The sequence below is a fragment of the Callionymus lyra genome, chromosome 7, assembly GCF_982586985.1.
Source record: "Callionymus lyra chromosome 7, fCalLyr1.hap1.1, whole genome shotgun sequence".
NCBI classification, from domain to species: Eukaryota; Metazoa; Chordata; class Actinopteri; order Syngnathiformes; family Callionymidae; genus Callionymus; species Callionymus lyra.
In genome coordinates this window covers 25,127,526-25,142,928 of record NC_141824.1, presented here as the reverse complement: position 1 = coordinate 25,142,928, position 15,403 = coordinate 25,127,526, and the positions used below count along the sequence as shown (strand labels likewise).

At 38.1% G+C, this 15,403-nt stretch overlaps 2 protein-coding genes across 2 annotated transcripts in view; both read left to right on the top strand.

Moving 5' to 3' along the window:
• Positions 1-15,403, top strand: part of calm3a (calmodulin 3a (phosphorylase kinase, delta)) — a 224,469-nt gene that overhangs the window by 68,005 nt on the left and 141,061 nt on the right. The window lies entirely within an intron of this gene.
• Positions 3,050-10,847, top strand: rhoub (ras homolog family member Ub). The gene is made up of 3 exons (XM_087795111.1): positions 3,050-3,400; positions 6,035-6,093; positions 8,846-10,847. Exons 1-3 carry the CDS (start codon positions 3,184-3,186, stop codon positions 9,299-9,301), a joined length of 732 nt encoding a protein of 243 aa, XP_087651237.1. The 5' UTR covers positions 3,050-3,183; the 3' UTR covers positions 9,302-10,847.

Below are 15,403 nucleotides of genomic sequence, written 5' to 3'. Positions count from 1 at the left end.
GTGGAGGAAACTTAAAGTCTGGAGTTAATAAACAGCAGGTGCCTTTCCAACCTTGCATGATCATATTTATTCATACTTATCCAGAAGCCAAGTGATTGTACGCCATATAATAATTGTAAGTACCTTAGTTTTAGTGATATTTCAATTATTCAGGGTCACATTTCTCTTTAATTAAGACGTTTTGCACTCGTCCGTCACTCAATGTTTTCCTCTACGTGAGGGAAACAGTCCATGAAGAACTCAAATACGGATGGAGAGATAGTAATGGAGTAGTGACTTCTCTAACTAACTCAAACCAGATGCTCGTTGTAAACTGTCCAAAGCTTTTTGTTTGTTTAATTGTGCCGCGTGAATGACAGAATGGAAGCATTTTTGATTCAGAATCAGTTGTGTGACACAAGTTGTTATTTTGTATTCAATAACTAGAGTTTTAATCTTGAAAATAAATATAGTGAAAAATAACCCTGTGACTTTTATTTGTGTGCCACCTTCACTGAAATAAATCAAACATGTTCTCACACATTTTATTTAACATTATTGTAATAGTTTGTTGAAGATGAGACTTGAATCAACTGGACTAACCAAAACTATTTCGACTGAAATGCCGATTTCGTTTCTCAGGAACACCTCTACAGTTTATCTTTATTGTTTATATCCTTCAATACGTTTTTTCTCCATTAACAACCAAATCTATCTGTTCACAATCAGCCATTTGTCTATCTACAGTCACTTAGAAGGCCAGCCATCTTTATCTACAGGCTTACCATCTGATGTCAGTGACATCATTAGCCCTTTTGTTATCTCAGGGTTCCACGGGACCCCAGGCCCGAAAACAAATGTGTTTGTGGTATCCCTTGTGTTGTCTCTGGGTCAAAGAAATAAATATGCAGTAGTAGAGGTCGTTCATCTTGACCCATTTGTTGCGATGACGCCATCGTGCCAGCAGATGGCGGAATTGCCTCGACCAGGAGTCGGCAACCACTTCTACCATGAGAGTCCACTAGACCTGTTTCCCAAAGCAAAGAAATAGAAAACTTGTGGGGGAAACCATTTGCCATAAAATATATATATAATTACATCACTCGTTGACATTTATGATGATACTGTTTTAACTGTTATTTACTTACTTACTTATCAATCTATCTCTATATAATATGTGTTTTGTGATGTGAGCTGTGTTTTCAAAATGACACTTGCGTCCTTGTACAACCTTTCACGAATTTTGTGACCGTTTTGAAACATCTATATCCCCAAATTAACCCTAAATTACAGAGAGAGATGCTAGCACTAAAATGTAATTGCATTATGTAAATGGTATTGGATTTATGTTTAATATCAGAATCAGAATCGGAATCAGAATTTATTTATTTAGAAAATAAATAATATGTTATTTTCTAATGTTTGATGTTTCACAGTGTACCATTTTAATTTCCAGATGAGTGGACTCCTCCACTAATAATGGCAGGATTACATTTTGATTATGATTCATGCTTGTGAATTAATGCTTAAATGCTTAATATTTACCCCATCATTTATGGCATTTAGAGTTCTGGCTAAACATAGAAACAGAAAAAAATATTAATTATGTAATAATGATGTTAAAATGGATTTTCTTTTCTTCTTTTATTTACTTTTTTTTTTTAACTTTTAAACTTTATTTGGATCTAAAAATATGCCTAGAAAAAGCAAATGAATACCCCAGATTAAACAAACACGCAAACATAAATTGTTGAAATATACTGTACAGTAATGGAAATGTAAAGCAAAGTTATGATGTATTTTTAATGATTAAAGTCATGAAGATAGTGTTGTAAGTGATGGAAAGTTTCAGTAAATATGGCTGGTCAATGACATTTAGTCAGACTCCACTTGAGTCAGATAACAAGGGGTCCAAAAGATCAGTGTGCGAATCGATCATTAAAAGATAAATGTATAAAGTATACTATTATAGAGATTCCGATTAATTTTTTTACTTGTCTTTGTTGTTTTGTGAGGGAGTTTGGTCGATTGAAAACTTGGAAAATGTTGTCAGAGATTTGTTGCGGCTGTAAATTTTGATATTCTTGATCAAAATCTAACATGAACAATGATAGACCACTGCCGATTTCCAGGAAGCAGCAAATACTCACATACCTACTCATTGACAACAACCTGCCTTGAATACTATTCCTTAAATACTATACAGATCTACTGGTATTCTAAAGTAGCTTTTTAAACTATCTTTTATGGAGTCTACTGACTCCTATAATGCTTGATGGAGTCTACTGACTCCTTTAAGAAACATCTTTAGACGTTTTTATTTGTTCAGGCTTTTCCTTGGTTTTCTGGAACTCCTGTTGTGTTATCAGTTTTATCTTGATCTTTAAAATATATACTTTATTGAGTATTGTTTTGATTGTTTAAGCGCTTTGTGACACTGGTCTGGAAAAGCGCTATATAAATAAAAATGACTTGCTTACTTACTTTTATAGATATGTGGGTGAATAGTAGCAAATACAACCTTTTATTACGTTCAGGAAAAATTGTAAAAGTAAAATTTTAGTGCATAAAAGAAGAGTGTAATCGATCAAGCAAAACTACAAGAACAGAAAACAATTCATCTTGTATCTAGTTTCATCATAGCATTAGCATGATTAGCTTCAGATGTTTCAGAGTTAGTAATTTCAGCAATAGCATCATTCTATTTTCTTAAGTTTGAACATTATTATTATATAAATAGTATTCGTAAGGTTTACTGAAAATATTTTAACATAACAATTTAATAAATTAAGCATGAAGTTAGAGTAAAAACTTTGTTGCTAAAAATGCTAACACGAGTTTAGCTAACAATGCTAAGAGGGACAGTATATCAATTAAGTGAGTTTTTTGTAAACTCAGTTAATAGACATTGTTATTTCTTTTTTACGCTCGATTTATCATCATTCTACTTGACTAAGTTTGAATCGCCTGAATTGGGCGTGGACGTGTAATAATGGGCTGGATTAGTCAAATGAACCTGCGGGTAAAGGCTCGCTGACCCGCCCTCTCCTCCCTCAGAGGCGCTCGGGGGTCGTGATGGTCCAGAGGTCCAGCAGCAGCAGCAGGATCCACGCACTGAACTACTCAGGGACGAACCTCCACCTGCCCGCTCTCATGGTGGCTGTCTGGCCTGCAGGTCGCAGGAGAGAAGCTCAGAGATCGTGAATGTCTCCCTCACCCTCCATGGATTACGGAAGGACCATGGCTCCGCCGGTGCCGCCGCACAAGCCTCAGCCTGCCCGGCTCGGGCTTCCTCAGGAGCGGCTGCTGAAGTGCGTGTTGCTCGGTGACGGCGCGGTGGGGAAGACCAGCCTGGTGGTCAGCTACACCACCAACGGGTACCCCACGAAGTACGTGCCCACTGCTTTTGACGACTTTTCTGGTAAGTTGTTCTTAAATCAAATTATCTCCGATATTTATTTAACTTTTTTTAAAAAAAGAAACAACCACCGAATTGTATAAAATATGAACTTCATTTTTCCATAATATTTCTTTATAGACATACTTACTTACTTAAAAACTTTTTAAATATGATTTTAAACTACCATTAATAAAATCAATAATAATTGACTTATACATTTATGTATTCATACAAATTGTTTAGAAATGTTTTGTAAATACTTTATTAAGGGGAACGTGACATGAATGACTTGTAATTATGATTTATTAATATTATTAATAGAAGTGACTAATCAGGAAGTCTCATTTACACTGACCTAGAACACGGTTTTCACTCTCTTTATGAACAAATTCAATTGTTGAATAAAGCAGTATTTTATTTTTTATTGATTTAGAAACTTTCCCTCTTGTTTATAGCACATTCTTTCACTTTACCTGATGTCACACAAACGTTTATTGTACAAAATAGTTTTTTAAGATGTTAATATATATATATTTTTTATCTCCAATCAAAATCAAAGTGGATATTTTTTGAAAAAGGCAAAAGAATGAGCACGTTGTGTTCTTTTTTTTCTACTGATGCCAATTATGACACTTGTCCACACCTTTTAAATGTTTTTACAGTCAATCAACTACACGTGTTCAGACTAGAAGCCGCCTCATGATTTTGAAATATTCATCAATGATGCACCTTCATCCAGTGGTGGAAGAGGAATTAACTGTTGCAATGGATGAGTAGGAAGCAATGTTTGAAGAAAAGGTTGGTGTGTGAAGTTAGCCGAGAGCAGTCGTGGTTTGATCGTGACCTTTGTGTTAAGAGTGAGAGCATATTAACTTTTACAGGTTTATCTCTACACATGAATCATAAAACCTTCTCCGGAATCAGTGTAAAGATCTGGAAAAGTTTCCATTGTCCCATGAGATCTTGTTTTAGAGTCAGGGGAGAGTGAGCTGCTTCACAGGTTTAGGGTTGCACAACTCTGTCTATTGTTGTCAGCCTTGACCCGGGAGACCCTCCTCTAAACTGGACCGGGCACATCTGTTGCAGCAGCTCTGGAGCAGAGATTGTCTTTCAGCAGCGCCTGACACAGAGCGTTTGTGCACTCTGGAGGCCCACACTAGTGATGATGTCATCCCTTCGTGCCCGGAATCACACTTTAGTAGTTACACAATTCCACAGGTGGAAGTGGAAAGGGGTCGGGACTCATGATCAGACTCGGATACAGAAGATAAAAAGGGTTGGAGAAATATCATATGTCAGGGATTAGAGAATGATTACACAATGTTTGCACTCTTATTGTCCTTTAACTACACACATGCACACACACACACACACATACTACCATACACAGACACGCACGCTAACACACGCACTGAAACATAAAGACACAGACGCATGCACTGACACACAAAGACACACACACAGACACATGCACTGACACACACACACACACAAAGACCCTCCCACACACACAGCGACACACACAAAGACACGCACTCTCACAAGCAAGGACACATGCACTAACACACAAAGACACACTAACACAGACAGACACATGCACTGACTCGCAAAGACACACACAAAGATGCTTGCACTAATAAACAAAGACACATACACACACATGCACTTACACACAAAGCCACACAGAGACAAATGCACTGACACACAAAGACACGTGCACTGACACACAAAGACACACACACTCACACACAAGGTCACGTGCACTAAAGCAAAGACACAGACATGCACTCACGCACACACAGACACGTGCACTTTATGACCATGATCTGCGAAAAGTGCTTTACAAATATAAATGACTTACTTACTCAAACACAAGGACACACACAAACACATGCACTGACACACAAAGGTACACGCAGAAAGACACAAATGCAGACATAGAACTCATGCACACAGGACATACGGACACACCTACTGACACAAAGACATACACATACACTTTTTTGCACACACTGATTGCCTAAGTTGTGTAACCACGTTTCTGTGGTAGTAGTTTCAGTTAAGTCTGTATAAAAACACTGAAAATGGTTAAAAAAAAGTTACATTAAACCATTTTCCATTCATAATATCTAAGAATTTCCTACTTTTTCCCAATAAATCGCGCATTAAGATTGTATGTTTGTTCGAAAACAATCTTTCATTTAAACCTCTTGAAGTGGAACGAAGTTTGGGAGTGGTTCTGAGATTCCTGGCACGTCTGAGTGGATCCATAAGAGCCTTTTGATCAGGTGCTACAGTCGACTACACACTCCAGGGGGAACTTAAATGTTTCCATGCGCCTGCTGTTTGCTATTGTGCTCGGAAGAATAAATGACCTTTTAATGAAACTGGCAGCATTATGACTCGTCTACTTCTCCTCGTGAAACTAGGCCAGTTGGAATAGTGTGTCAAAGACGCACAAAAACACACACACACAGAAAGTGTACACGAGGAATGACGTTCATCAAAACAGAGTTCATGATAATACCCCTCCTGAGGGGTCCGCTGGTTACACAATACGTGGAACAGTTGACAAGCTTTGGTGTACTCCCTGCTGGAGACTTGGTCCTGGTTCTGAGTCCGTTTCACTGATTTCTTGTCTCTTGTTTTCTGCAGCCGTCGTTCAGGTGGATGGAAACCCAGTTCGACTGCAGCTGTGTGACACGGCAGGACAGGTGAGCTACTGCAGTACACCTGAACATATCATCCACATGTCTGTTCGAAGCTACCATAAATTATTTGTATTGTAAGAGTCCATCACAAAAGTAAATATCTACGGATGCACAATGAAAATAGAAAAAAGTCATTCATGATAACTCTGTGTGTGGAAGTAACATGATGCTACATCTACTATACATGACTCACCTCAGCTGTCAAATATTGAGAATGTCCATGTTTGTATTGTATAAGGACTTATATTTAAGTTTAAAAAAAGGGGGAAAAATTTAGTATTTATCAGTCATTTTCTGTCTGGTTTGAAAAAATGTAATAATTGAAGCTAACATGCTAATGCTAATATTGCTAATTTTCACAAAGTTGGCAAATTTCGACTTTTTCTTCTGTTTAAAAAAAAGTATGACCATGAGAATAAAGATGCTTGTCGGTTCGTGTTTAAACAGACTTTAGAGATACGAAAATTAAAATATTTACTCTGCATTGATTGAACAATGAAAAATAGCTAACAATTGAATAAATGATAATCTATTAGGAAAGTCACATTTGTGTTGACTAACTATCTTACAAAGCTGCAACAAATATTAAACATTCCATCATAGAAAGTTAAATATTGTTGTGTCAAAATTGTTCCATTTGTAATACATTTATTTAATTATCTATCATTTATAAAAATCTAGCTCTTCTGAAAGTATCATTTCGTTACACAAGTAGTTCCTGCAGCTTTGATTCATATGCCAAAATAAAACTATGAAGCTGGAAAGCCCCAGTTATTTTGGAACTTTAAGTCAACTGGTACATCCTCAGGGCTTGGACTTCTTTCATCAGAAAATTTGTCAATGTTTCAAAAAGGACATTCCAGTTCTCCGCAGTCAATCTTAATCTGAAATCATGAATAGAAGACGTGGAGCCATTGCTGCCCCGACTCGTCGAGGGAAAATAAAGTTATAATTGAATACGAGGGAGATTAGCGATAATGCGGGGTGAAGAAGGGAACACATGGAAAATACTCCGGTGTCTGTCGGGCATGTGTTGCCGTTTCATAACCGACCTCAATAGAGCAGCATGTTTGACATTCACATATCGTGCTCGGCGACTGCCAGTTCGACTCTAAATCAAAGAAAAAACTTGGCCCTTAAGTGTGTGGAGGTGTTTGATCAAGCTCCCAATTTACGTAAAAACCTCCCAGCATGTGGCGCACACACTCGCTCGGGTGAACACGACTCACACACTTATTGTACTGATGCTGTTTCATAAAAGGGGGGGGAGTCGGTCCCGGAGAGAGGTGTGCCAAAGAAAAGATGAGAACGTTTGTGAGACGAGACAGAAGAAGTCTGGAGTAAAATGATAACAGCTGCCGTCGGGGCTGATAAACAAAGTCGGGAGATGTTGACGTCTGTATTTACTGCGATGATGTCGTCGGAGAAATCACGATAAGTGTCGACTGGATTCGAAATGCGCACACATGCACATCCAATTATGTGTGTTTGTTCAAAAATTCTGTCGTTAAAATCAAACAGTTCCAGACATCGATTATGCAACGGGCCGGGATTATCGGGGCTGAAGGGTTCGAGAGCGAGTGTGGCCACTTTAATTCGTGTAATTACGTCTTAGAGAGGTTTCGTCAAAGTTTTCGTTTAAGAGATTTGCGGCCGACTATAAAAGTGAGTGGGCAGGCGTGTGTCAGCAAAAGTCTTTTGGCGGTGCGTTATTCCAGAGATTATTGGCTTTCTATCTCTTTCGTGTGATGTTGCGCTTGTGTGGTCAGTGTTTGTGGTAGTGAAGAAGAGTTGTGTAGCGTCTAAATGACTTTGTCAAATGATCTTAGAGATAGTTTAACAGCTGATTGGTTAGTCAGTTAGCAATATAACGTGTTTAAATGTAAGAAAATGTTTATATTGAGACAGGGAACACATGATAAGATCTTGGTTCTGGGCTTCCATCTGGATTAAGGAAGGTTTTGAAGGATTTGTTATACAGTTGTGTGGCCTCTCGCGGGTGCCATCACACCCAGATTCATTAAAAATAAGTACTATCTTAAACAAATCATGTAACTAAAATAATTTAACTTGCATGTCGTGTTATTGTCATTTAATATCATGTGAACCAAATGGCGCAAGTTCAATTCCTTGTGATGGACCATGTCACTCACCACACTTTTTGAATCTTGAAAGTTGTTTTATTGACTTACTTGTCTGCGTTTATTTGTAAAATCATGTGAAGTTGGCTCCTTGGCGGAGGTATACACTTTGTTTACTGTCTAGTTAATGGGGGTATTGGTAAGAATCTGGCGATAGGGTGCGTTTCACAATACAGGTTCAACAATACGAAATATTGTGGTATTATCTAAATACTTAGATAAAGTAAAAATATGTGTAAACCTCAGCTTTAAAACCTCCTGGAGTCAACTGTATCCTCCTGTTCTCAGTCATCGCTGGGATCTCGCTGGATTTTATTGTTCTTACTGCTGACAGCTAGTGACCAGATGTCTAATTGCATTCTAATTTTTAATTAAAAAACACACACTTAATTGAAATTTATACCATAACAGAATTATGATGAAAATAAAATATGATTTGTGATCCCCACCAAAAAATAAAAATAAAATTCTTATTTTTTTTAAATATGGCTGTTGAATATTGATACAGTATCATGAACTACTAGTTAAACAATTTAAAAAAAAGTAAATATTTAAGGAATACAGTTCCTTATATCATGATTTATTGTTTCAACGTGTCTTTTTGTCTTCACCAGGATGAGTTTGACAAACTCCGACACTTCTGCTACAACCGCACGGACGCCCTGCTGCTCTGCTTCAGCGTGGTCAGCCCGGCCTCCTTCCAGAACGTGTGGGAGAAATGGGTTCCGGAAATCCGACGCCGCTGCCCCCTGGTGCCCGTCATCCTGGTGGGAACACAGTGCGACTTACGGCAGGACGTCAAGGTGCTCATCGAGCTGGCCAGGCGGCGAGAGCAGCCCGTGGCCGAGGAGGACGCCACGGCGCTGGCGGCCAAAATCGGCGCCGTGACTTACATTGAGTGCTCGGCACTGACGCAGAAGAACCTGAAGGAGGTGTTCGACGCCGCCATCGCCGTGGGGCTGCGGGAGTCCGACCGCAGGGCCCGGCGCGAGAGGAAGGTGAGGAACACGGCCGACAAGATGAAGATGCTTTCGAAGTCCTGGTGGAAAAAGTACGTCTGCGTCCAGTAGTGACATCATCGGGACCAGAGAACTTTTCTGGGGGATCAATGAAAGGACTTTTAACCCCCCGTTGACGTCCACCAAGACTCTCACAGCTGCAGTGGTTGGAAGTCAATCCGTGCCAAATGAGGACAATCACCAAGAAGCTAAAACCACTATTGACTGTGAGCTTTTTACCAAAAATTCAGGACATTTTGAGGCATATTAAGAGCTGATGGACTTTTCCTTGTGTTGTTTTTTTCCAAACTGCCATTTTGGTACTCGTCTTGAACAGTGTGTGTCCGTCTTTCTACACTGAACATCTCAAGCTATGAAATGAAAACAGGAATTCAGCCTAAAAAAAAAGCCACAGCTGCACCTTCCGTCTAACTTTGGAACACCATGATTTGTCTTTGATTATGTTAATATATCCTTTAATCCAGATTAAATGTCACCAGTGTTGCCTCACGTCAAGGTGTGTTGCTGTGTAGTTTGACTTCAAGTCGACCATCAGGACCTCTACTGACCCTAATCTTACTGAAGACCACCTCCACCTTATCAGGACCAAAGCAGGAGTTCATGAGTGGTAGCATTCTCTCGGATAATTTTAAATTAATCCTCATATTTTTTGTGGAATGTTGCTACCAATCTGATTGTTGATCTACAAATCTATTTGCACACATATTTGTATTCAGCTACGGTTTGGAGGTTAAAAGAACGAGAAAGGTGGAGCTACATTATAATAAGGAAGAAAATGAGTTGTTGTTTTGTAACCATTTTACCATTTTACCATTTTAAATAATCAAATTGAACAATTTCTATACTTTAATTTCTTTTAAATTAACAATTGTATTCAATTATTTGTATATTGAAGGGTTGAATGAACAAACAAATCTATATATAGATTTAATTCAATATTGTCTGGTGGTACTATAATACCAAATAATGTGTATCGAATTTAAAAGGCTACGATTTAACACTATTGAATTTAGTAAACATATAAGATTTCATTATTAAAAATTTGAATGTGTGAAAAAAGATTAAATCATTTGAAAACAAAAAAATATATTTTTAAATTCAATTATAATTCAACCTTTCAATGTACAAGTTGTTTACTTGAATTATTAATAAAAAAAAATCATTTGAAATTTCAATATAAAAATGAATTGATAAATTCAACCATTCAAAATGCGGATGGCACTGATATACTTCCATATTTTAAAGCAACATATTTTTTCAACTGCTAAATAATCAGCTGAGCAGTGCCACTAATATTGCACTTATCGTCTCACGGATGAATCAAACTTTAAATGCAACAGAGGACTGTTAGTTCCTCCACAGATCACACTAAATGTCCAGTCAAAGCCTTGACCACAGGAAAGCTTCACAGCAGGAAGTGAGGTGAAAACACCAAAGATTCTATGTTTGCTTCTCATTTTTCAGAAGCATGTTATTCGGTCATCGGTGACACAGCAGATATGTATGTGTGTGTTATGTATGATTCGTGAATCATAAATGTGTGCCGACGTGGAGCTCAAGTGAGCTGGATGATTGAAAAGGAAATAAAATGTGAAATATTTAAACGTCTTGTTTTTCTGGAGGCGGTCGTCCTTGTGACTCATGACACAAATTCAATGTTAATTCCTTTTTCCTCAAAAGTGTGCTACTGCACTACACTTTTGAGGCAGGATTAGGAACACATTTGTTGATTTAAGCTCTATACTGAGTTTTTATAATGTTATGTAATTTTAATGTGGCCTGCTTAATGATTGGCTTATCTTTAATGGCCAATAAGATGCTTAAGATAAGGTAGGAAACAGAGATAATAGATGTCAATAATTATACAGAGACAACAAAATAAAAATAGAATCACAATCTCACTTATCTTTCCTCTTGCAGATAATTTGCAAAATATAGATTTTGTTTGGCCCTCGGCCTGGACTGTTAAAAGATGTTGGCCCCTTGTATGATTCCGTTGCACACCCCTGGTCTGGACAAACTACCTGTGGAGTTGTGCTAGCCTGAGCGCTTATAATATAGCGAGTTAAATAAAAAGTCTTACCTTTTTAGGGAGAAAAACACAACTACGAAGAATTTCGATAATATCTTCTTGGTTATTACTCTCTATACTTAATTCTCCCTGAACTGTGATGCGTTCATTTTGTAATTTCTCCTGCAAGAAAAAAATGTGATAAGCTGCGGATGCTCATTCTGGACTATTTTCAGTCAGTTTCCATTCACCTGATTGGTCAAATTTTGTCTGGAACAAAAAACCTGCACACACAATGATGACCCATGATTAAGTGAGACAACATATGTTTTTAGTTCTTTACGTTATTTTACCATTTCCTGTTAAACGGCCACCATTTCACCATCTTACTTGTACTTTTCTCTAACGACTGATGGCTGCTGATATCTTAAAGACAAAATGGCCGCCATGATGACAACTAGAGCCACATGAACCTCATAAGTTTGAGCGGCACATGTGGACCAAGAGAGATAAAGATGTAAGAAAATAGCAGAAAGACACGTGAGAAGTCAAGTGATCGAAATAAATATTTTAATAATATTAAATTATCCTATATTGTTACCATACAAAACTACTACTGCTAGTCATTTTCCTTTTTCCAAATAAAAACTTTCGTTAAAAACATTTGGTGACACGAGTCTCTCCAAAAATGGTGGCCTTGAATGGTTATAATTTGCCGAAATTGCCTTTCTTTCTCATCAGAGCTCCGCCGTCTGCACAGTTTACAAAAAGGAGGCGAAAATGACAGTTAGCCGTGCGTCTGCTGCCTGTTTAGACATGCTAATGACAGGGCGAGCGGCGAGGACAGGGTTTGGGTTTTGAGTCAGACTGAGGATGATTATGTCGTCCAGACAGAGAATGGGTGAATTGTGGTGATCATAATAGTCAGATCGGCTCTTCTATTGTTGTGTCTGCAGGAGCTGACGGTTTGTGGTACTTTTTTTTTTATACTGAGCTGAATAGAAATGAAGGATTCAGCAAAAAAAAACAAGAGACAACAGAATCAAAGCACATCTATTCATAGAGCAAGAGGAGGCACGACACGCCTAGCACAAATACATAAGACCGGAACCTTAGTCACGAGTCTTCCTACCGTGACTGTCTTTGGTCATTATTGGGTGGAACTGCTGCTAGATAGAAAAAAAATATGGAAAAAGAAAATTGCAAAATTTTAAAAAGTTTTAATTGGTTGGTTCCAGAAAAATGCTTTTAATGTTTTAATTTGTTTTTATAATGTATTATATATATTTATAACTTGTGTTTTAGCATAAAAAACAGTTATACTAGCTCTATTGTTAGTATTAACCTGACTTATTTCCTTAGCATCTCAGACCTGTTTTAACTATGCTTTTATAAATACTTTGCCCCAGTCAAGGTTTTACAAAAGCTTGAATGTTTTTTAATGTTTGCGTTGGGTACATAATATACTGGTGCTCTCTTCAGATTTGGTTTTCAAAAATGTGCTCCCGGTCTGTAGACCTCTACCTTTGAGCAATTTCTCATTTTCATTTGCTTGTTTTTTAAAACACAGATAAATGAATAGATCAATATAAATGTTTGCCGTATTTGGAATCTGAATCCATATAGGATTGGAGTTGTTGCAAAAACTGGGTTTTTTGGGTGGGTTCGAGTGTTTCGCATATAATTTATTTTCTCAATTCCAAAAAGACACTCAATGGAGCCTAATGAAGAACAAAGTTAATAAATTATTACAGAGTTTAATAAAATACAATGTATTAACTCTCTTGTAGTCCAACAAGTCCTGGAAAAACAGTGGTAAAAGAATAAGTATGGTCTCCCTATTTATGCTTTCAGGTCCAAAAACTGTATATTAGTTGTTGTGAGTTGTACCACGGTGTTCTGTAAACTTAAAGATACTTAAAGTTTCATCTCTCCTCAAACGTGACAGGAGTCTAAAGAGACTGAACAATAATCGAGCGTACTTATTCAAAGTCCATGTGTGGGTGTCTGCTAATCAGTGCCTCAGACCTTTAGCATCGCATTACTTTTGAAACAGTTAATCCTAAAGACAATGTACAAAGTGGACCACTGCCTGCTAGTAAGACCCCCCCCCCCACCATCCCTTACAGATCTGACTTGCATCATTAATGTCCGCCGGTAATCCCCCCCCAAGTAGGCTGAGCCCCAGTTCTTATGTAGGCAATTATGGGAGGAGAGCCGGAGAAATCCTACGCCAACTTTAAGGCATCCAAACTGATTAGCGAGCCGCTCTTTCATGTGGAGTCAGAGTTCAATCGTTACCTAAACGTTTCCCAGAAGTTGCGTAAGAAAGTGGGTTTACAGGCGGGAGAAGTTCGGCGTCCGTCAGAGTCTTCACGGTTAACGCAGGCGGCATCTGACCGGGTCACCCATTTCACATCATTATCTCCTCACGTTCATTTAAAACAGACATTTGTGACTTTGCCCACCCAGACCGCCAGCTGGATCTGAGGAGGCTGAGCTCATGTAATATTTCTGCGAATCGTTATTAGGACGTGAATCTGTTTCAAACTAGAGCAGCGTGTCAGGAGGGTCTCTGGACTGTTTTGAGCTGTAATGGATACAGTCAGGGTCCAGATTTCCAGCCTCTCTTCATGTTTATGATATTCTTTAAGTCTTATGCAAGAAATAAATGACATCATTTTTTAAAGAAACCTCTTCCAAACAGAGACTTATCCAAGTTGAAAACAGACCTTCAAGAACGCGTTATGGAAACTACTTTAATTGTTGTTACGAAACATTTCTTATGGATTTGAAAACAATTTACACAATCAATACTTATTAACTGTAATTGCTGAATAATGTTCTTTGACCAACAATGTTCTGCCAAGAACTAGACAAGCTGTTCAAACAAAAGACTCTAAACCCCAAATATAATACATGAACATCTGAACAATAGTCTCTTAAACCTTTGTACTGCAATTTTATAACTAACTTGTCATATACCAAAATGGTATGTGATATTTAAATAATGCTTTGAATTACATTTTTTTTTTACTCTCAAGGCAACACACCCACATATCCAGTTTTGTTGTTAAACTTCACACATCATTTTTCTTGACATGTACTTTTCTCTGTAAATTGTATTTTTTTAAGCGAAAAAACATACTCTTACTTCTAACTTCTTTTACTAGCTATGATGCTAATGGTTCCCTGCTAGCATGCATCTACTTATCTTTCTTTTGGAGTGATGTGTTGATTCATGTGTTGAAGTACTGCTACACAACATGCAGGTAACGACTCCTACTTAAACTTTAGCGTCTCATCCTGGCAGTGGCTGACAAGTACAAAAAAAACTAACAAACCACTATATAAGTGTCACATTTTTCTCAGAGTTTTTGAATTTGTTTTCAGTTGTTTTGCTCTTATCAGCCGGTGTACCATCGTCCACAGCACTCTCAATGTTTACAACTGTTTTATAGTTGTCTATCTCATGTGCCTTTTATAGCTTCATATGTGAATGCACGTCGTAAACAACTATTCAAACGACTCAAAGTGTCCGTCAATGCATCTTCAGCCTTTTATCTGGAAAACATAAAATGATAAACTTTGACTCCCGATCGCATGTTGGGGAAAAACCCTGGGTGAAGGACAGATCCCTGGTGCATTGAACAAAGAACTTCTCGTCAGTGAGGGCATGAACAGCAGGATTCAGGCGACGCACAGGAAGATAAAGTTTACAGAATCTATTGAGAACATTTGTAAAGACAGTCAACAACTCTAGCACTACTCTGTCTCAAGGCTACGACCTATCAAATGTTCGTTCAAAGGCGTATGAAACCGATATTTAATCCGACCCCAATCCATCCCTCCGGCAACTATTATGTGCCTGTCTACATGCTACAATGTGGCGTAGCCAGTAGGATTATGTTTTAATAAGCTTATGTAAACACTCCCCACAGTTTGTTCTCATTATGTGAACCTAATTGAGTCGCTCTGTCCTGGGGTCGGTCGGCCCCTTTAATCCGCTCTGTGTTTTGCTATCTCTGCTGAAACAACATCTGTCCTGTGGTCTGTGGAACATGTGTGTGTCTTAAGGCCTTCTTTTTGGCTGTGGATAACACTTGCATACGCACACATGGTAACAGGGTTCCTCAGCTGCA

Bases quoted from the DNA above. Each gene is read 5' to 3' on its own strand.
- rhoub (XM_087795111.1), top strand. From the start codon at position 3,184: ATGTCTCCCTCACCCTCCATGGATTACGGAAGGACCATGGCTCCGCCG. The intron at 3,401-6,034 runs GTAAGTTGTTCT...TGTTTTCTGCAG, and splicing joins TGCTTTTGACGACTTTTCTG to CCGTCGTTCAGGTGGATGGA. The intron at 6,094-8,845 runs GTGAGCTACTGC...TGTCTTCACCAG, and splicing joins TGTGTGACACGGCAGGACAG to GATGAGTTTGACAAACTCCG.